The sequence below is a fragment of the Phaethon lepturus genome, unplaced genomic scaffold (genome assembly GCF_000687285.1).
Source record: "Phaethon lepturus isolate BGI_N335 unplaced genomic scaffold, ASM68728v1 scaffold21184, whole genome shotgun sequence".
NCBI classification, from domain to species: domain Eukaryota; kingdom Metazoa; phylum Chordata; class Aves; order Phaethontiformes; family Phaethontidae; genus Phaethon; species Phaethon lepturus.
Window position 1 is genome coordinate 90,760 of NW_010537477.1, and position 23,407 is coordinate 114,166.

Genomic DNA, 23,407 nt, shown 5'->3' on the forward strand with positions numbered 1-23,407 from the left:
TCAATGCATCCTTCTTGTCAGTCGTTTGAATCCTGAAAATTCCAGCATCTCATTGGGCAGAACCAGGCAAAATAGATTTGGACCTAATACTAGATATTCAAACTCTGAATACTGCAGCTCCCAAATTCACAGCTCACACACACAAATATCCTAAGCAGAAAAGTAGGATCTGGAAATTTTCTTGAATTTTGAGGATATTCATGTTCGGATCTGGTTCTGAACTTCAGAGCGCAAACCTGTCCCTGTTTGTTAGTATTTCTGAAATACTCTACATGCAGTTACAGAAAGCAGGACCCTTTTGTTCCCTCCATAAAGAAACAAGCTTTCATTGCTTTTTGCTATTCCCATGGGCTGAGGCTAGAGCCTGAATAGTTTATAGCAGACAGTGTCATGCAAATGTCAATCATATTCTTACTCTGTTTATTTCCAGTATTTACATGTTTATTTAAATACTTGCTGTTTCTTTTAAGCCTTATATAGCCGATCAGGCCAACCAAGGTCTAAAGGAACAGAACACTTTATTAGTGGTATGCTTAATACAGTTTTTTTCCTCTTGTAGATGCAAGATTTACGGAATACAGAAGGAGCCCAGTATAGTTCCCATCCTCAGATGGCAACCATGAGGCCAAGGGTTCAACCTGCAGATATTAGGCAGCCAGGAATGATGCAGCATGGGCAGCTGACTACTATTAACCAGTCCCAGCTCAGTGCACAGCTTGGTTTGAATATGGGTGGAAACAGTGTTCCTCACAACTCGCCCTCTCCACCTGGAAGCAAATCTGCAACTCCTTCACCATCCAGTTCAGTCCATGAAGATGAAGGAGAAGATAGCTCTAAGGTAGGCTTAGATGCTAGGATTACTATGTAAACGGTGGATATTTTTAGGACCTGCTAAATAAATTGTACAGCCACAGTTATTAAGGTGATACTTTATACATTGTTGGTGGTTGACTGAAGTGAATAAAGGGTTATGAATACAGAACTTACAGTTTCCACTCAATTCTTCAGGCAGCTTGAATAAATGACATCATTCCTCTTCGTGAGAGCAAACTGGAATCCTGTAAAACACTCAAAGGATAGCCATTCCTTTAGGACTTTAATATAAAGGGTGAGTTTTCTCACTTGCATAGAAGGAATGTTTGTTCCCAGTTAAAGATCAAGTTGCCGCTATAAAAAGTATGAACAGTCTGTACAATATGCTAGTCTTTGCTACTTGGTCACAGGATGAGTAAACAGAACATCATAGCAACCAGAACACAAAGATCCTCTAAAAACTTTAAAAATCTTACCTGGAAAATCTTGAAGACCCATTATGCATTTATACCTCAGGAGGTGCCAACACTCCATCATGACATATTTGAGTTTCATTTTAGTGTCAGTACAGACATTGAAGTAATAATAGTCATTTACATAATAAATTTCTTTACAGGATAAATGCCAATTTATATAGCAGGTTTTGCAAGCAAAAACCTCCCAAATTCCTGAAAATATCCCCAAAAATACATGAGTATATTTTCTTAATTATGCAGACACAAAAGCTGAGGCACAAAGAGATTGGGAGTTAGCACAAAATCATCCCATAAACCAGGAATAGAGCATATTGAAAGTGAGAACCTCTTTAGTTCTGTTTTATGGTCACTACAAAATAGCAGTCCTGTTATAGAGCAGTCCTGTAGTGTAGTGTGTACCATGTAGTGTACCCCCCATGTCTTGTGGGGAGAAGTTGTAAACTTCCGAGGAATGTGAAGAAAACATATTGTGAGTCACTGAGGAGGTATAATCCAGTAAAGAAATGTAAGTCTGATTTGTTTTCAAATTATATTGTTTTTCATGCCTCAAGCTATAAAATAATCATGTAATTGGAGACATATGTTTTATTACATTTTGAATAAATTCTCATTCAAAAGTTTTATTTCAGGACTTTTGCCTATAATTTCACTAACTTTCGGTTTTAAGAATTACTGAATAATTCATACATTTTTAAATGAGTACTTCCTTGCTGAGGGAGACTTTAGAACACAACTATGTAAAAATAATTCCAGACTGCCTTTACTTTTTCAGAATAATTTATTTACTACTCCTGTTGCTTTGCTAGTATTTTTACATATATTGGTGGGAGTGTGAAGGGTGCTCTAAACTTCTGGATAAACCATCCACTCAAATAACTAAGATATCCTTTCTGCTTCTATCAAATATTTCAGTTATTTAATCCATATTTTTCATGTACTTTTTCACTGCAACAGTTCACACTAGCAAAACTGTAGGGTTGTGGTTCCGTGTAGACAGTACTTATCTGAAGCCAGTGTTTTCAAGAAAGAAATACTTTCTTGAAATACTGCAGACCAAGTAAAACCTGGTCCTTTTTTTTGTGGAAGCCAGCTTATATAGTGGTCAGCTTTTTAATGAGCATGTTATTTTGGAAAACTCTCTTTAAAATTCTCTCATGCTCAGTCTAAGCCGAAGATGAGAATAGGCACAAAACACCACAAAATTAAATTCAGTATGCTGAAGTTGATATGTTGCCTTAAAATTCAATAATTATTATTTCTCTGCTAAAAGAAAAGTCTTAAAGGGTATTAAATTTGGTTAATAATGCCAGAGGGCTTAAATTAATCTCCAGCTATTAGGGTTTAAACTGCAAGCTCGATGGGGGACAGATTATGCCATACCTGTCTTCTGTGGGATTTCTTAGGTCTTCATGAAAATGCCTGAAGTTGGCCACCATCAGAGACGGGCAGTGGGCTGGCACGCCTGGTCCGATGCAATGGTTCTGCTATAGTTCCCTGTGTAAAAGACAAGAGGGTTTGAATAATCAGCGTAAGAAATAAGTGTACTGTTGTAGCTTACGATTTAAACCCCTCCGGTGTGTATCTTTCTGTCGCATTGCTCTTCATGGAAGCTGCCAGTGAATGGGTATGGATACTTAGAATAAACCAGCTTTCTGTGGAGATTTTTCTCCCTAGCCACAACAGTATTACATTTTCTCAGAGCTGCTTTGGAGGGCCCTGTGAGGGTTCTTCTCACTCCAGAAATCCTCCTCCCAGTGAAAGAAGGCACTGGATGGGGACAGGAAGAGATAGTGCGTCCGTTCTCCCTCTTGTGCGAACCGCTATCTTTTTCCTAGATATAACTTTGCTAAATTTAGACTTTTCTCTTTGTTTTAGAAATTGTCATGTAGATGTGTCGTACTACTTAATAGATCAGGGGCAGAGCTCATTAGTCAGTCCTTCAGCAGAAGTGCACATGTTGCAGTCAGGTAGTAGCTGGTGGAGCTCACCACATTTGAACAGCTTCATGAAGTCAGTAAGATGTTCCTGCCTGAGGACTGTATAAAAAACAACTCCCTCTGAATTCACCGTATTATTAATAGCAGCAGTGATGTTCTTCCTATTTAACCAGCAGGAGAAGATGTTTGCCTATGTACCAACATTGATCAAAAACACGAGGTACATTTTCAAATGGAAAATCACCTCAGTGTCAGATGACCTTAGTTTATACCAGCTGAATGCCCAGCCTTACATGTGAAAGAGAAGCCACTGGTCCTTTGATAGCAGATTTGGTAGAGAAATCCCTCACTATACCTATTTCTATCTAGAGAGAAAAATACAGAGATCTCAGTGTCCTGTTCATGTTTGCATGAATTTATAGAAAGAGGATGACAGAAGGTATGAACAAATATGGACATTATATACATTTGGACTAGAAATACAATTGTATCCCTAGCAAACCAGTGTTTTCCATGCATGGAGGAAATGACCACTTCAGCTTAACATACATATTCCAAATGCCAGTAATAAGGAAACTGTAAAAACTGATGTAATTGCTCATGTACTGAGCTTCTTGCATGTTCATTCTATGGTAAATATTCACATCGTGGTAAGCCTTATCCAACATACACAAAACTAATGGCAGCAGCTGCTAAATATTTTTTGGCAGTCTTCATTCTGATAAAGGCTCTTTCATATAGGCCTTTTGGACTTTAAACATCATATATTCCCTTGACCATGAGATCAGTGACAACAGTAATGTAATTATAAGGCTGTGTATACACATTCAGAAAGCTGCTAGGTCCATGGAAATATGAAATGTAGTCTCAGACCAAGAATATTGTTTCTGCAAGTGGTCTGCATCCCTAAGTCTCCTTAATTCTTCTAAATGTAATATGTGGGACTATGGTTAGAAGAAGAATAAAGGGAGAACTTAAAAATCGATAGTTGTAAGTAACTATAAAAACATTCTAAACAAAGTGGCCACTTACCACGTGTTTTATTCTGACCACCTCCACATTGGAATATCACATCTATGTAATTCTTGCCATAATTCATACTATTGGATCCTTAAACATGTATTCGCTTGCTGCCAAGCATAATTGTGAGCTGCTGAAATTTGCAAATATGTGTTTCTTCATAGCTGGATAACAGAGTTTTCTTCATGCTCATTTGAATATCACTTATGAGAGAATTTCAAATAATGTATTTTAGAGGGAAGATAGTGAGAGGACTGCAAGTAGCAAGAATTAACTAACAGAAACACAATTACTAAAGAAATGCTGCAGCATATTCTCTTTATGTGGTAGAGGTTTTACAATATTTACTGTATATGATAAGAGTTAGAAGTAGAATTCTATGTTGTCTGTTCAGCCTATTATGCAGATGGTGCTTGATTAAAATCTATTTTAAACTACAGCGATTACTGCAAGATAGTGTGCATAAAACAGCTCTCCTAGCTCCATTAAAGGCTTTGGTACTATTGCAGTTTATTTTAAATATGCTTATAGACATTTTCCAGCTTCTCAAGGGACATTTAGATATCAATGGTGTGCCTTACTTGATAGTTTTAAATCCTACACCAGATATTCTTGTGATCTATTATGTGTGCAACATGGTTAATGTACATTTTTTTAAAGTGAAAGATTATTGCTTTCTTGTGATAAATAAGTTAAATACATCACCATAATTAAGCAATAAGCCATGACAGGAGGTGGATTACCATGAGCTAACTACACCTCCAGGGATTTTGAGGCACAAGTCTATGTCTAGCAGAATATATATGGTTTTTATTTTATTTCCCATCTGTCTCTGCTTTGGTGGTTAGAAGTGGAGTCTATGAAGCTGATAGACTGATGGGAGCATAAGGTAGGCCATCATCTCAGCCATTTGCAAGGTTATTAGTACTGGAATTCTGGTATTCTTTTTATTTCGTTATTTTCATATAAGACAAACAGAATTTCCCCTGTGAGTACTCTCTTTTTAACAGTGGATTTTTGAAGTCTCTTGTTCTTGAAGGTTGGAGAATAAGATTTTAGAGTTGTTCTCAGAACAGCTTACCAGAAGACTTCTTACACAAGTTTCTGCAGCGTATCACCTAGTTTAAGAGTAGCTTAAGTAATGTGGTATCCTAATATACAGAGAAATTTTAAATCTCATTGGTCCAAAAATACTCTGAAAAGAGTAAAACTTTAGCAAATAATAGAGGTAAAATTTTAACTATAGCCCAAATTATTGTCAAACCTCCTTGCTCATGGAGTTTGCACAGAATTGTCTGAAGAGTTTAGACTGATGTTGCTAAATTAACTAGGGAGCCATAGTTAATTACCATTTTGCTGGTAGTTTTGTGTGCCCTATAGAATGAAATAATAGCAAGAGACGGGAAGTTGGATAACTTAATAATGAGTAGCACACTGCTTCTGTTTTTCCATATTTTTCGAATGCTGCCAATAGTCTACATGTCCATTAACCTTGTTTTAAAGATGCATCTATTGTAACATAATTGTGATCATCACTTTGTTGCTGTGCTTAGTAAGCCACAGAGATCCTGGTTGTTCACTGTAGTCATCTGTGCCCTGTTGGACACCACACAGTGATGTATATAGAAAAAAAAAAAAATTTTGCTCAAAATGAGAATTTCCAGCCATTTTTCCTCATGCAGTTCCACTGATTTGAACACCTGTGTTCTCCTGTGTCACTTGATATTCATCATTAAAAAATAATAATACAAGGATGTGATAAAAGCCATGCCTAGTAGAACCTTAACCTAGAGCACACCTTTCATCCTCTCAATCTTCTCATACTTCAAAATGCTTATGATGCGCAGTATTCTGGCCATGCCAACAAGAGAAAAAAGCCTTTGAACCCTCTGGTAAGATCACATATCACTGCTACAGGTATAGTGAATTAAGTGATCATATCAAGAGCAGCTGCTTTGCCGTGAAGCTCTAATTTGTTGAAGAATCAGGACAGTGTCCCTCTACATGCTTGTAAGTCACCTAGGAAAGTAGGGTGCTTTGGTGGTCAGGGTCTCTGAGCTATTCAGTGGCGAAGTGTAGTTGCATTTAACAAATTTACAGAAATGCTGATGTGCAGGTTTTTTCAGGTGCTACATGAATAATGCACATGCACTTTTCTTCATAGACTATTCCTCTTTCAGTCCTTTCCTCAAACCATTTGCTTTTACATGAGCAGAGGAAAAAAACATGCAGCTAAATCCAGATGGATCAGAACTGATCCTCCAAAGGGGTCTAACCTGTTTGTACTGATAAAGTTTTGTTTCTTCAGATTTTAATTAGAAAGTGTGTCGGTGAATGTCTATTACTTTAACCGTTTTATTCACAATCAGATTCTCTTCAAATTCCCTGGAAGGTGTACCACCAGTTGCAGTAGAAATTGAATTGAACAATAGTCTGGGGTAGTTCTGGGAAAGGGTGAGAATAAGGAAAAGGTAGAAATGACAGTGTCCCTGCTGGCTGCAGGTGGTTCATGTGGTTGAACTGGTGGTCAGGCTGTAATGAAACTAATTTCATTTGAATTTAGTCATTATATGCATGTTATAGCCATTAGCAATAAAACTTAGAAAAGGTAAAAGGATGACCAGATAAATGATAAATGAGACTACAGCAATTATATGAAAGCAAAATGTAAAGCACTTTGAGGAAAAAAATTACATAATGTGAAATACTTATAATGAATTTTATACATGTGACTAAGGCAGACGGTGTCAACATTTGGATTGTCAGAGATGGCAACTAAAGTTCCATTTTGCATGCAAAATCCAAAGTCTTTGTATCACAGAAACTGTAACCATGAATGGACTGAATTAAATTGTCTTTTTTTATAGTTCTTTTCTAATTTTATGTTACAGGTCAATGGTGGAGAGAAGAGACCTGCTTCAGATATGGGGAAGAAACCCAAAACTCCCAAAAAGAAGAAGAAGAAGGACCCAAATGAGCCACAGAAGCCTGTGTCTGCCTATGCATTATTCTTTCGAGACACTCAAGCAGCTATCAAGGGCCAAAACCCCAATGCTACTTTTGGTGAAGTCTCTAAAATTGTAGCTTCAATGTGGGACGGCTTAGGAGAAGAACAAAAACAGGTACAAAATGTGCTATCGCTCAGAGGCTTTGTTTGAGAGAGGTGTTATCAGGGTCATCTAAGCACTGTAGGCAGCTTCTTTTGTTTGCCAGGATGAAACTTGAATATGTGCCATCTCAGGAATATGATTTAAAGAGACTGAGATAAGGAGAGTATCGTTTCATTTCTTCTGTATGAAACCACTAAAGGAGGTTTTTTTTTCGTTTTGGGGTGTGACACAAGCTTTAGGATTATATTTAGGATTGGTTTATGCCAGAATTGCTGGACCTAAGATTTTATGATGGCATTGCTCTGTCCATGACAGTGTGGTGTAAGAGGACCTTGCTGACAAAAATTATATAAGTGCAGCGGGACCTAACATATATCCGAGCTCCCAGTTGCCGATGTTTCCTTGCCCCATGATGCCAGCAGAGGAGCTGAGCTCACATCTTCTCCCTATCCACCTGGCTTTTATGAAAGGAATTAGAGATGTGTTGACCCAAAGAGACCTAGGGTGGACCTTGGCAAATTGACAGTGTTCTGGGGTATCCTCCAGCATACATGTGGGCTGTGGAAATCACATCCCATAGTTACTGCCATCATCCATGGAAAGGCCTTGGTTCTTCAATGAGATCAGCAGAGCTGGATCTGAACCTTTGCAGAAATCCTTTCAAGTCAGTCGGATGCTATGTAAAGTGGACACTCCAGAAGCTCATCACGTTCATGTGGTGACGGTTGGCAAATACCATTTATCCTCGCTGTAGCATACCATTGCTTTTCTGTTGTTATTGGTTGCATTTTTACTACCTGCTAACCTAATGGATTGGTTAGATAAAGAATGGCAACTTTAAGAAAGAAAGAGATACGGAGGGGAAGAATATGCTGAGTGAGAGTTATATTGGCTGCAGGAGACCTGGGTGGGGGTTGATGTCAGCACAGAGAGAGGAAAAGTACTGGGACAAAACTACATTGCATTCATTCACACTGAGCATATTATTATTACAAAATTATGGTTAATAAGGCTAAGAATTAAATGGAAAATTTTGTTATGATTTTTTGGTAGGTAAAATCTTTTGAGCTTGAAAAAATAGGTTGTACTTTGCTAATAACTGGATGGTGTAGGTACATCTAGATCACTGTTATATAACAGTGTAATAAGAATCAAGATTTGGCACTCACTGACTAACTAAAAAAAGAAGCATTGAATAAGGTAAGCATTTGGAAGGTTTAGCTGGAGGAAAGGTAACTTCCTGAATGCAGGGATCAGAGAAGTCACTTGGCCTGGAACTTGGGTTATTTTGTCATGTTGTCTCTTCTCCCTTTTTTAGTATGTCCAGCAAAGGTCAAGGTTACATCCTAGATCTTGCAAGCTCTTTACACCTTCCCAGTACAGCAGTTCTGTCATAGTCAAACATTTTTTGGGGGGACCATGATGATGGGTGTTCACTTTTGACTCAGAAAAAGTATGGATGATGCTTTTGGTTAAGTTCACAAGCAGGAGGTTTTGATGCCATTCCTCCTTGTCCCATGTACCTGCCAGCCGGCAGGAGGGACAGTGCTGAGCCGCACCAGAAGTAGCCACTGCTCAGCAGACTGCCCAAACGTGCAAGAAGCAGCCTGCTGTCCCTGCTGTGCTTGGCCAGGACCTCCAGCCAAAGCTGAGAAACTATAGACTGTGGTATCTGGCTTAAATTTCTTCCTACTCCAAAGAAAGGTCCTTGCCCAGAATCACTCCCATGTTGAAATCTGCACATCCAAACACATACCTCTGGAGTGCTCCAAGTAGTTAGATCTGTATCTTGGACCCATCTTGCTTGCCTGTGGGATTGTGGATCCAAATGTTCCTGAAATGGTGAAAGGCAGAGACCTGGACTTCTCAAGAGCCTGTCTCTCTAGTTAATCTTACATCTCTCTAATGATGACACAAAGCAAAAATTATTTATTCAGCCAGATCTTGTGCTTGGTTTTCTCCACCATTTTTCATAATGACCCTTAATTTGTGGCTGTTGCAATAGTGCAGTTTTTCCTTCCATAATATTTGCTCCGCTTACAATGCAGAAAACTTGACTTCAAGAATAATAGTCCAAGACCTTATAACAGAGATGAACCTAAAACACTGTAAAATGCACATTTCCTTTGAGCCTGTCATTAGTAATACCAGCGCACAACTGAAGTCTTTCCACAGAATTCTGTTTAAGAAAAGTGCATACAGTTCCAGCTTTAACTTGGATTTCCCATTCATGGTTGAAAGCAATAATTGTATAAATCCAGTATTTAAGGAATAATTCCATAAAACACTGGAACAGCAGAACAAAATTTATTTTTCTTATCTCTGTTGTTCTTAATTTTGGTTGGAACACAGCAGAATGATGTGTTAGGGAATCCACATGACACATCCATGAAAAAATGGCTGCAACTAGATTTTTAAGACAATTATTCCAAGAATTTGGGTTAGCATATCTTTGTTGCTCTTTGACTTATTTTGCCTATTCATTATCATCTATTAAACACATTGTTAAAACTCCAGACTCAGGCCCTTTCTAATCTAGCACTGTACAAAAAGAATAAAAGATAGTCCCTATTTAAAAAAAATTGGCAATCCTATTTTCTAGAATAAATTTAAACTCATTCTTTATTCCATTAGGGATCTAATAGTACCAAGTAATGATTACAAGACATCTTAACTGACTAGATAGTCTGTATTTTAAAGGCCTAATTTTTCAGATCCAGAGTATTAGTAACTGCTATGAAACCTATGTCTCTGGTAGGAAAATTGGACTCTAAAAATACAAATGATTAATGTAGCATTTGGAATTTGGCATTGAAGAAGCTTCAGAAATTCAAAAATAGTTAAATAAAGAAACAATAACATCATTAGAGGAATACTTTATTGATTAATTATACTTGCTGAAAAGGATTCAATTATCATAAAGCTTCTGGCTTTTATGTTTTGGAAGCTAATGCTTATTCTGGAATTTAAATAGAATTATGTTTCCAAATTATGTTTCCTGAATTGGAACTCCTTTTACTATTTAAATAGTAAATATAAATGAATCAGAAAGTAGAACATAATGCAGCTATTGAGAAAGGAGAATAACCTCATGTTTTCATGCCAAAATGAAATATTCTTTGTTCCTATGACCTGAGCCAACTTCTTCTGAAATGCATAGAATTATTCTTGTTTATTCCTGCAGATTGACCACAGAATAAATAAAGGTATTGAAACTCAGTACAGTAACGACCTAAGGGCAGTTTATGTATGTCCAAGCCTTTGCAACAAAATTTTGATAACCTGACATATTAGACTATAGCTTGAAAGGGTTTGTGCAAGAACCGCATATGTTTTTCAAACTGTGAAGAAACTAGGAAAATGTTGTTTGAGAAAATAGGATTTGAATGACAAAAAAGAAAACGTTATTATGAACTAGATGATGGTGGGTGCCTTACTGAAGTTAAGGGGGAGTTATACTTAAAATGGAACACTCTCTGATGCTTTTACCATGTGAATATTGCAATTTATTAAATGAAAGCAGATACCAGTGTGCTTCCACTCTCATTTTACCACGAAGACATTTGTATTTTTGGGTCATATGCTATAACTGTTCCCATTAATTTCTGACTGTACGAGGGCCATTTGCAAAGAATGCTGGTGTGTTCCTGTGTTTTGTTTGTCCAAACCTATCTACATAGAGGACTCTAGAAATTAAAGGGACTTTAGTGGTCGTGGTGGACTTGTCATGGTTTCTTCTCAAATTCTGAATTGGGTGCAATGTTTACACATGATCAGAAGCAGGGACTGTGCATTTTCCTTCATTTTTCACTGCAAATGTTTTCTAAAACTGTTCAGATTAATATACCTGTGAATGGAAAGCAGCTGTAGCAGTAGTGTGTTGAGGTACATTCTCAGTGCTGTAGCCATAGCACAGGGATATGTTCATCGGCTTTTCTAGCTCCTCTCCTATGATCACAAACACTGTTTTCTCCTTAGTCAGTACTATACTTCCGTGCATCTGTTTTTATAGCTTATTTATGTACATCTTTGCCCTTTGCACACATTTTTACTGCAAAGGGGAGAAAAACAGCCCCCAGGAAAGAGGGTTCAGCATGCTAAATGGTCGAGTCTCTGGCTTTCAGACAGAACACTGGTTCAAACTGGGTAAAAAGGCTACTTAGGTCATTTTCTGCCCTTAGATGAAAACGGAAAGTCATTTTAAATCAGTACCAGATGTGTGTGTACTAAATGAACCTTAAGTTTCTAATTGGAGTCCTAGTAAAGCTGTAATAGATGTGGCAAATTACAAACAAAATGTTCTTGTTTACATTAGTGTAACTTTAAAACTTCAGCCAAAGACCTTAATAAATGTGCTATTCTAAAAATGGAATTGAATGTCTATTCAGCATTCAACAGAATTAATCTCTGGTGTAACTTCAGTGACTTAACTGGAAATCTAGCAGAAAGGCCTCCTATGAACAGCTTAGTGTGCGTATGTACATACGTGTGTATGTGTTTCTATGTGTTTACTTAAATGTTGCCCTGGCCTCGCAGTGGGAAGAAAGATGAATTCACATAGGGGACCCAAAACTTAATGATCAGAAGAAGCTGGCGAAGTGACTGTTTTGAGTGCTGTAACATATGCCTTCTTTCAGGCTGCATAATTCATACACAGTAATATTAGCTGCGATAGTTCAGCTCAATAGCAACACCTCATTATTTTATCCCTCAGTATTTATTCCTATGTTTGACGCCTCATGAAATTACTGTTAATGTGTTTATTTAAGGGCAGATCTGACACAAGTGGGAAGAATTTAATTTCCCACTCATTCTTTCCTGCTGATGTGTCCTCTTCCCCTGGTAGAAGTGGCAAGTGTAAATAGTTAATTTGCTTCAATTATGAGCCTGTCCTGCTAACAGGAATATGAAGAGCCAGAATTATACTTATGAGGCAGCTGACAAATCCTCGGAGCTCACAAAATCAAATCATTTACCCCTCATTGGTGCTCAAAGACCCACTAGATAAAAGATGCAGTTTATTCTTTAACATCTGATGGAACTTGGATTGTATGTTACCAATACTTAAGTAAATTGAAGTCCTTGTGCATTAGTGCCAGCGTTCGGGATGCTGTTGCCATTTTCACTATAACCCACAAGCTTTCAGGGGTTTCTATTTTGGTCACTAAAAAGAACGCAGACCATTTTGGGCATGAAAACTAACAAAGCACATTTTATAAGTTTCTCTTTTGATCACAGGGAAGTTTTAGACATAGCAGCACATTAATCCAGTGAATCAGGTAGATCAGGAGGGGGTTTTACAAGTAATGCTGGCCAACATTTTATGTCTCCAAAGCTTCTCTCATGATCTGAGACAACACAAGTCAGATCAAAATGGATCCAAGATCAGTGTTTCAAGAGGCCTTGGGCTCTGCCTGGCTTCTGGGGACACCTAACCTAGCTCGTCCTCCCTCCCAGGGCACGACGCCGTGTTGCTGTCCCGTCGCTTGACGTGACAAACGAGCTCACCCCATGGGTGGAAGATCCATCGCGTCCCCGTTGTGTGGCTGTGCATGCGGGGTGCCCGGCGCCCGGTGTCAGGCAGTTCAGGGGACTGCAGTGTGGCTGCTGAAGTAGCTCCAGAGGATAGGCAGACCGTCAGGTCAAGGTACTCAGTAGCATTTTGAAGCATTTTGAAAACATAAATTTACATTAGTTCGCTCTTTTATATGCTCGTATACTCACACAGGTGTTTCTTTATCTACCTCTTGTTCTCCTTTTAAAAAGGACATTTTTTAAAAATTATTGTCTCTGTGCTAATGCAGCAATCTCCAAGGAATAACTTCAACACACTTGTAAGAGGATGAGAATGTACCTTCAGTTTGGAGATAAACAACATGCAAAGTTTAAATTTAGCTTTGTTTTATTTTTGTAAATGAGAATAGGAAGCGAAGGCACATCTGTGCGTGCACACTGCCAAAGTGAATTCCAAGCGAAAGGGATTCGGGAAGAGGCACAACAGACAGCAACCTCACACCTACCCTGCCAGCTACCTGCACTGAAAGTCGCTTTTACTAGTCTTGCACCTTACTTCCTTGGGAGACACGCTGGTTTTTGTGACAAATTTCTGCATTGAAGTTGCATCTCTACCCTTTGAAGCTCTAGACGAGTGCGTCAAGAGTTTAAAACAACTGATCCTTACCCTGGTGTCTGCCCCTGCTCCCTTCCTCGGCAACCAGCTGGGCTTAATGAGCCAGAACACAAATGGGCCAAGAAGAGGCACGCGTACACACAGACACAATGTATATATGTGTACATATAGATATATAAATTTATATCTTCAGATTGTTCTGTTGCCCTGCCTTCCACAGGGCCAGTCCTTGCACCCCTTAACTTCCACTGACTTCAGAAGGGGACAGTGTCAGGCCCCCTGTTTGCAATGCGGTTTTGCCACTCACGATGGGAAACCTTCCCCTCTCCACCCCCCCCCCCAATTTAATGTAAATTACATAAATTTAATGTAAGTCACCATAGGAGCTGCCGCATCTTATTCCGTGTAGGGTGATGCAGGCTGTCCTCTGCTGGCCTCCTGCCCAGCCCAAGGCCTCCCAGGAGCACTGAAGTCGCGGGGAACATCAAACACCCCCCTGCCCGGGGTGAATTTCTAATACCCGATTGCTGCGTCCAGCGGGCACAGCTTCTAGGTAAACACCGCACGTGGCCGCCGAGTTACGAACGTTGGCTGTAACGGCACTTTGCCGCCTTGTACTTGGAAGGAGCCGGGCCAAAAGGTCCCTGGATTTCAAGTACTTCCACAGCAACATCCATAAGTAGTAGCCTTACTTTTCTACTCATTCTTCTTCCCCACCCTTTATCCATACATTCGAGCTCAATAGGCACATGACTTTAAATTATTTGCATACAAAACTGGATTTAGTCCCAATTATTATGCTCCATTCAGGTTCACACCCTTATTTAAAAAAAAAAAAAAAAAAAACCAACAATTGCAAATAATCAGCACATAAATCATATGTTTAATGTCGTTTGTTTCGTACCCAACTTTCATCCAACGTGCTTTTGATAAAATGTGCAGTCCCGGTCCTGGGAGCTGCAAGCATCAAGCCTGTAAGGTTAAATTTAGGCCTGGCGCAAATGGCTGCAATTTCCAGTGATCTCCATCGAGTCCCACTGTTTGTGCTCGAGCTGAGTTTGGCCTGTGATCTTTCCCCTGCATGCCAGAAAGACTGAATTCTTTCCCCTAAGCCTCTAATATGTCATCAAAGCCTCTAATATGTCATCAGTGTCTTTTTCATGCTCTACAGTCAAAGAGACTGCTGAGCCATATAGCTAGCCCTGGGCCTCTTTCTGTTACTGCATGTACCTAGATTAAAAATCAAATGGTAACATATTTCAGTATCCATTAAGCAATTCTAAGGATTTTTTTTTTTCTGACTGCTGTGGGAATATCTCCATATTTTAGATGAGTGTGTGCAGCTTTAGGTGCCTTTGCTGTAAAATCAGAAGATTAAAACTAGAGATATGTCTCCCATTTGGAAAAAATACAAGTTTTCTCTATGAGCCTAGGTATGTAGGGCCAGGAACAACGATCTGAATGTGGAGTTTAATTCTGGATTGCAAGCTACTGTATTTTGTCAGATGCCATTCCTGTAACTGTAGCCTGTGAAAATGACTCTCCCGTGGGTAATAACACTGGGTAAAACAAAAACACAAAATTGCTCATGTTGCTTTTTGTTTTGCTATTTTTGCATATACTATTTTTGGGAGGTTATGGAACACTTCCATCAAAACAAATGTGGGCACCTTTACATCATTTTAAAAAGACAATATAACTTGCTTGCAAGTGTCAGCTCTAAGGAGACAACCACAAGATAAACTGAAAACTTCCCCGACTTTGTTATCCTCGTGCCACCTATTCAGGCAAAGCCAGGGAAGTAGCATGGTTCTTCATAATGTGCTTTGTCAGCTAGGAGACACCAAGCTTTTTCAGACTACCATGAAGCACAAATTCTGAACGTCTCTTTTTGTCCTAAGAGCATCAGTGAGTTTAACTCACTTTCTCCAAGTCTCTAGTATCAAAGGGGACTGTAGTCAGTGCTGCCTTCTTCCATTAGCACCTGATGTTCAAAACGGAGGACATGTTTGCAGGTGTCCGAGTGCCTGTTTTGGCTCTTGTGATGACGACTGGGGGAAGGAAGATCTGTTCTCCTAAGGGAACAAGGGTGCAAGCCACACGGGACAGGGTAGGAGTCCTGCTGCGCAGCATGTTGTGATGTGTTAACAGTCCTCCGCAAGCAAGTTGAGAGGAAGTTCATTGGGAAAAGATGACTAACCAGAACAAAAACCTGGCTCAAGGCATTACAGGTATATTTCAGTTATATACGTATATCAGTGATGAGTTTCATATTATCCAAGATGTAGAAGAGCGCAGGAGACACAAAGCCTGTCTCGAGGAATTTATGATCCAGGAAGACAAGAACTAAGCAGCAGTTAAAATATATAAAGCAAAACATGACCAGAAGTTGGCATCATAAAACAGAAGTGCAAATATTCTACTGTGGTTTTAATTTGGTAAAACTAGTATTTGTGAGTGCTTGTGGCTAACCGTATCACCCACAACTCCTCTATCTCCAAATGAAACTTTGGGGCAGTCAGTTCAAGGATGTATATCACTATTAATAAAAACAGTTCAGCTCTTGTTGTAGGCTGCTACAGCACTGGTAGCCCCCGTGTATGGTCAGCCCAGGGAACCTGAGCTACAACGTGCCATTGCAATGGCCTGTGGGTTGGTACCAGGCTGTTACGTTAACAACGGGGAAGCCCAGGGCATTCGTTTTCCCCAGTGGCCTAATTCAAATGCTATCTTATATATTTATATGCACAAGGTAGAGTTTCGTACTTGCTCCTTTTGGAAAGTATCGTCTTCTATATTGCTGCATGCTTTGCTAAACAGTGTAAGGCAACTTGAAGCTGCCTTACTGGGTGCACTTTGAAATTGTAATTAAATAGTAAACTAAGAACCTGTGTATTATGCTGTGTAAATTTGCATTTGTGAAGGACAGTAGGAAAATAATGCCAGCACCTTCCATTTGTAGACAAATGAATGTAATCTTGGTGTTTTGGGGTTTCTATAACAAGCTGAAGAAAATAAGAATAAATTAAACTGACCCACCCTGAATATACAGAAATGATGTTTTTTCTGCCAAAGTTCAATTTCCACAACTGGGACAACATAGAAAATAAAAATATTGTGTAAGGAAACAAATCTGCTGCTGAATCAGAATGGGCCTGTACTGCCTGAATGGCAATCAGTTGACATTCAATTATCATGTTAATTGAATTAAAGCAAACTAGAAATTACTTAATTCCATAAGTATATGCTCCTGTCAAGTTACTTATTTAATAATTGTTGCTTGCTTGACGGAGGAGGGGAAAATGAGCTTATAAAATGTTTACAAGATGTTAAAAATATAATTAAATACTGCCACTATACACTATAGATAAACAACAGAACAGAAGCCTGCTTCTTGTTACAGGAAAAAATGTTAAATGTGTTATTGGAAATGATGTGTTTCATACTTTGGCACTGTCTTAAGCATGAAACTTGAAAGAGCTTCAGCTATTTTCTACAGCACACTTGAATGATGACACAAGCCTTTTTCCTCCCCAAAAGCACTGCAAGGATGCAACTCTGTTATACTTACTGCAACACAAAACTATTTAGGCCTGAGGGCTAAAAATCCTCACAGCTGCAAAAAAAAAAAAAAAAAGAGTTTGGGAGGGGTAGCTGACTTGCTCATACCTGTTTGAGGTGCTGCTGCAAATGCTGAGGCTGTTCCCCATTTGCCCTGCCTTCATAAGCCCCCAGTACAAGTCCAGTCTAGCACAAAGTCAGTGAACTGGTACCCACTGCCAGGGCCACATTCATTTGCCTTCCGAGAAAAATACTGACAGCCAGACCTCGTTGTTACTCAAGAAAATTAACAACTCCCCAGACAGGCAGAACTTACCCTAATCTTTCGTATAAGCCAGGACCAATCAGAATTTCCAAAATTAGCGTGAAGATCATCAACCCACTTGTATGCTGACCTAAACAGTGGGCATCTTCAAAAGGACAACAGCATATAGACAGTGAGAGCTCAAGCTGTTGTTCTCAGAGGACATGCCGCTGCCCTTACAAGGGTGAAACCGGGCAAGTTGACCACCCTCCAGGCAAGCTAGCCTGTAAGGACTATTGAGGACCATTTGCCAATGCAAAACATCAAAGGAGGCTACGGTCATCAAAAACCTTTCCCCAATCCAGTAAGGACTTCTTTACTATAATGACCTTATATTACACGGTTAATGTTTATATTACCATGGAAGACCTGGTGTTCATGTGACTGTTATCGGCCCACCAGAATACCCAAGAAAAAAAGGGCAAGACAATGTGTATACTGAACATGGTAGGTGCATAGGTAGGGAATAATTAAATAACAGCTGTATGATGACATTGCTATAAAGTAGCAATGTTTTAGATGGAGATTTACAGAATTGTTGTTAGCTTCATATTATTGAGTTAACCTTGTGCAATATGACTATTTGAGGGAAAAGTCAGGTCCCAGAGGACTCTTTCAACATGCTGTGACGGTAAGAGCACAGCAGGAGTGTATATTTTTTGTATTTATGTAATGCAAAATAAAACCCAATATGGAAGCAGTAGATACATGATCTTTTGAAGATCATTATTCTGTGTAAAATTCTTTGTTCAGCTCTGTTTTTAAAACTGGCTATCAGAATGATGCAAAGGCATTGCAATATACAAAGTGGTATAGCTTAGTCTTTGTTCTGTAGGTCAAGCTAAATTCATTTTAGCAGCTACAAACAGATTGTTGACTAATTTTTTATTCATTTTCAAAACAAACAGTACATTTCCCTAATAATCACAAGCAATTACAACTTAAAAAGCAAATTGCTACCATTTTTTTCAAAACAATAGGAGATCAACCAACACGATATATTTATCTTAATCTGGAGAAATTACAGGGATGCACAGATACAGTTGCACAGCTAAACCCAATTTTTTTTCCTCTCTGTCTTTATATTTACAATTTTAGAAGCCTAAGACTTCTCTGTTTCCATTATGATCTTTTGCTTCCCTGGGAAGCAAAATCTTTAATTCTTTTAGGCAGCCTCTGAGTTTTGCCAACCGGTATGTGAGGTTTGTTCGGTCTCTGAAAGCAAAACCTCAGTGAAACAAAAAAATGTTTCATGAGCACATTCTTTATAAGAATGGTGTTGTACTGGATCCTTCCAGCCTGACACTACCACTCCCACATCTGCAACTGTATTGTCCTCTGTGTGTGCACTCTGTGCTGCCAGGTCCTCCCCATTGTGGGACTCCTGGGTTTACTAGATCAAAAAGATCAAAAGGGATCACTTCACAGTTTCATAAAGTTTATCCTTCTGGGGAGAGGATGAACGCTTGTGTTTTTCAGCTGTGGAATTCAGGAGACCACCCCAAAATTGTCATAAATAGCTTTGCCCATTTTTTATCTTTGAATCAATAGCCCAGTTAACGAGGCAGTGTGGAGTGGGAGGGGGAAGGTGGACAGTCTTTACTCTCTTCACAGAGGCTTTCTACAGATGCCTAGGTCGTGCACTTGGCTGGAGAAGTGGACAGCAGAGACTCAATTTTGTGAAATATTGTGAAACCAAAATGCCCATGAACACATGAATTAACCTCTGGCATGTGACTTCAAAATTGTGAAATATACAGTAATAAAAAACTACATTTTCTTTCCCTTTATTTGACTCCCTTACTTTTAAACCTTTCGTTTAGATGTTTTTTAAGCTTTTTGCTGCAACAAGGAAGGCTAGGAGTCAATCCTGCTTAGTTACATGAAGCCAAGATGCTTGCATGACTCCTAAATCTACCCTTTCAGAAAAAAACATGAAGTAGTGAGAAACTCATGATAATATTTACAAAGAGAAATGCTGACAGCAAGTCATTAGCTGGGCTCCATGGGTCAGAAACTGCTTCTCCTCCTGAGAACTTTCAACCCTAAATATCTACGTATGCTTTTCTAACATCATGTTACTGTAGCACTATGAGGTCCTGCCTAACCCTGCAGATAATCTTTGATCTTGAAATTTGGGCAGTATTGAAGCAATTCTCCAAGCTCTTTAATCTATTAGGAGATTGTGCACATGCCACATTTAAAATAATTTGGTGAGTTGAGAGAAATGTACAGAAATAGATCCATGTTCCTGAGAAGTTAATTAGACCAATGTGGGATCAAGACTGGAATAATGACTAGCATTTGTTATCCTTAGCAGCTCCATGAAGCTTCTTTGACTGCCCCCAACAGTTTATCCAGGGAAGAGAGAAAGCCTCTTGTCTGATCTGTGTGGTGCCATCATCTCCTCCTTCATTTAGCTCAAATGTCTTTCTGCACATTCTGATCTTCCTCAGAGGGTTTTAACTCATCTCACAAGTGGAAGCCAGGGGAAAGGCCCACACCTACCTTCCCCTGTCCCTAAAGGTCCCATTTGCAAGTATGCCCCACGCTTCAGTTTGAACAATTAAACCTGAGATGCTATGAGTGATATTGTTTTTTTCAGTACTGCTGGGTAGTTAAAGGGTGTTTCACAGTTGGAACAATATTTTCTTTAAAATATTTGATGTTTATTATTTCACTCTTTAAGCAATATGAGGAGGAAAGGCTGTTTACTTAGAAAGACTTTATGAAGATGCATGAGACACACCGGTGATATATAAAAACAAAACCAGATTAATTTACCAATGTGACACTCTTTGTTTTTAGGTTTACAAAAAGAAAACTGAAGCTGCCAAGAAGGAATATCTGAAGCAGTTAGCTGCCTACAGAGCAAGCCTTGTATCCAAGGTAACACATAATGTATATACATACACACATATATATAGTGACATATTGCAAACCATTTTCAGCATTTATATGGTGCTGAGCACCATAGTCTTTAGTGCAAACAGCCCTGTTTGTTAGCATCTTAAACCTAAGTTTAAGGTGCAAATGCTTAATAAACCCAGTCATCTCTCCATGACAAGATATCCTTTCCCCTCTGGCCATAGAGAGACAGCACTTCTCCAGGCTGGGAGTATCATTGCAGTTCAACAGAGGAAGGAGATACCGGTAAAAAGACCTCAATGTAACAAACGTGCCAGGCAGTCACCCTTCTACCTGTAAGGGAAAAAAACATTTAATACACAAAATGTCTGCTTTTGGTTTTGCTTATTTTTTAAGTACTGTTTTTTACCTTGCAGTCACAGTACAGAAAAAGTCACGTTCAGCTCACATAGCAAACCTTCATAAGGAAATGTGAATTTCCATTTTACATTCAGCAAGCAATTTGACTGAGCACAGCACAGGTCAGCATAAGGCCCTTATACTGGAACAGTATACTGAAACACTGGAACACCAGCGTATCCCCAGTACACAGCTTGCAGCAATTTTCTAAATTGATTTATACAAACATTCTTAGTGCCCATAATTTTATAATAGACTCTTTAAAATTTGTAATAGACTTTAAAATATGCAGAAGAATGTGCACTGTGTCAATGTGGAAAAACAACTGAGCAACCTCAGAATCATATCAGTTAGAATCCCTTGGTCTGGGTCTGTCAAAACAAATTTACATATATTTTGTTCTTACATAAATAAAAATAATTTTAGAGGTAAAGTGGCAGCATGAACAACTGGCATATATGACATGAATAGAACTTTTTATTAGTCTTAAATAGTTTTTGGAGTGGTTGATCCTGCGCTGTACTTCTCTGTGTATTATGTTCATCTGTGCACATTTTCAGGGAAGACTATATGATTAGCCATACAAGGACCTTTCATGCATCTTTCTACATTATCTTAGCATTTGGTCAGTGTCTGTTCTGACTTTAAAAATCTGAAATATGAGTGTTACTTCATTCATTTTGGGGGGGTTGTGTCTTATGCATTTTAATTTTAGAGCTAACATCATAAATATTAATGCATTTAGTTTAAGTGATTTACGGGGTACCTTTACTTTCTGTCTCAGGGTTGTTCGGTTCTAGAAATACTCATTGCCTTCATGCACACAAACAAATTTTTTTGAAATAGCCTGCTTATTGGCAAAAGATAGGTCTAAAAAGCTCAAAATATTCCAATAGGTTTTGAAGAAATGCATGAAGCCAGCTCTTCACTTGTGAAAATAACTTGGATGTCATTATTCAGCACATCATAGACTGTTTACAAAACACTTTATATAGCTTAATATTGAAATGGCACATATAAAAAACTTACTCTTTTTTCTAAGAGAAAAAAGCGTATTATGGCATTTTCTGAAGTTTGTTTTTAGAAAAAAAATAAAAGATTGTTGATCAGTTCAGTGCATGAAGGCATTTATGCAAGCTTTTAAATTTGTTGTTAGTCAGGAAAGCACCGGAGCATTTTCTTAACTTTTAAGCAATTATTTAAATTCTGTCCATAATGTAATGTTTTCCTCTACTGTGGAAGGTATCAAAACATAAACTTAATGAAGCCAAGTACTAATTGCTTACTCTCATGAACACGCTCAATGAATCCAACAGAGCTGGCATGTAACTAAAGCAAGTCCATTTTGCAATAACGATGTAAAATACCCAGATGTAATATCATATCAGTATATTCTAAATTATCATTATTAAATATTTACATGGTACCAGAAGAGTTGTAGTTCTTTAGACAAGCATGTAAGCATGAAGAAATATACATAATACATTATTAAGATTGTTTGGAGTTCATCTGGTCTTTTATGTCCATAAATTATATTATATATTATATATATTGTATATATTATATGATATATATTATCATCCATAAAAGCTACTTTTAGATAATATTATTAAGTTTCCAAAACCTCACTTAAAAGTTAAGACATGCCAAAAGGAACGTACTTTTTCCAAAAATCCTTTAATACAATATTAATTATTTGCTCACATGGTATGTTTTAAACTTTATACCACGCTCTGTGTGAGTCTCATTTCATATGCTTCTAATCAGGTGTTCACCCTGGGAGCTCCTGTGTTGTATTTACTTGCATGTTGTTTAACCTTGCTTCTTTATAGAATTTTCTGTGCTGCTCATCCTAGCAGTCTTTTAGTGTAAAGAGATTCTCAGTAATACTCTGGAGCAGGAAGTTTCTATTGTCTGTATTTTCAAACACAACTAAATCATTGCGAAATCAGGTTTTCAGTAATTTGGGGTGTTCTGCTTGGGACATCTAGAACTTAATTTTTCAGAGTATTTGACTAGTATTAAACACCCTTTGTATTCATAGCAGAGCTCAAATGACTTCAGGGTCAGCTGGCTGGCAGCTGTGAGATGTTCAGTTGTTCTTCACATCACATCAGGACATCCTCTTGCTCTCCAAATGATAGGAGTTATCCAATTATCAAACTTTCTTCCTTCTTCCCTCCCAGAGGCCTCTGTCTGTGGGAAGAGGCAGGCAGAAGCAGGCAAGGGTGCTGAGGTCCTCTCTCTCCAACTCAGCTGAGGTCCTCTCTCTCCAGCTCAGCAGGTGCCAGCAGGTGCCAGCAGCTCAGCAGCTGCTCTGCCAGTTTCCTACTCTTGACCACTGATTCTGCCACTTTTTTAATGAAGTATTGCCAGTTTTTAAACAACTAATGAGTGTAGGGTTTGTATGTGAGTGTTTGTGTAAGTTTTTCTGCATTTATTAGCAAGTCTACGTTTTTCTGAAAAGCAAAGAATGGACATACGCCATGTTATACCTGAGTGGACCAGATTTGGAGTTGAATTCACTGCACCCATCTTGGCCATTTGAGATGCTGGAATAGTTCGAATAGAAGATTGCAGAGAAATGGGGTAAATCTCCTTTTGCCAGGAGATTTCTTAGCCTCTGCCTGACAGCAAAATAATGACATTCAGGAACATTGGTTTCCATCCAAAGCTCTGAGGTGGGAGTGGAGTATCAGGCAAGGATGGTGGGTTTCTCAATCATATTCAGCCCTTTGCCTTCTCCTCTCCTCTCCTCTCCTCTCCTCTCCTCTCCTCTCCTCTCCTCT

General features: G+C 38.7%; 1 protein-coding gene across 1 annotated transcript in view; it reads left to right on the plus strand.

The window, feature by feature from the left end:
- TOX (thymocyte selection-associated high mobility group box) overlaps window positions 1-23,407 on the plus strand; it is a 106,736-nt gene that overhangs the window by 60,129 nt on the left and 23,200 nt on the right. Inside the window, exons 3-5 of the mRNA XM_010286502.1 lie at window positions 560-838; window positions 7,138-7,368; window positions 20,160-20,240. Of these exons, the coding sequence (XP_010284804.1) occupies window positions 560-838; window positions 7,138-7,368; window positions 20,160-20,240 (591 nt within the window). The remainder of the gene's footprint in view (window positions 1-559; window positions 839-7,137; window positions 7,369-20,159; window positions 20,241-23,407) is intronic.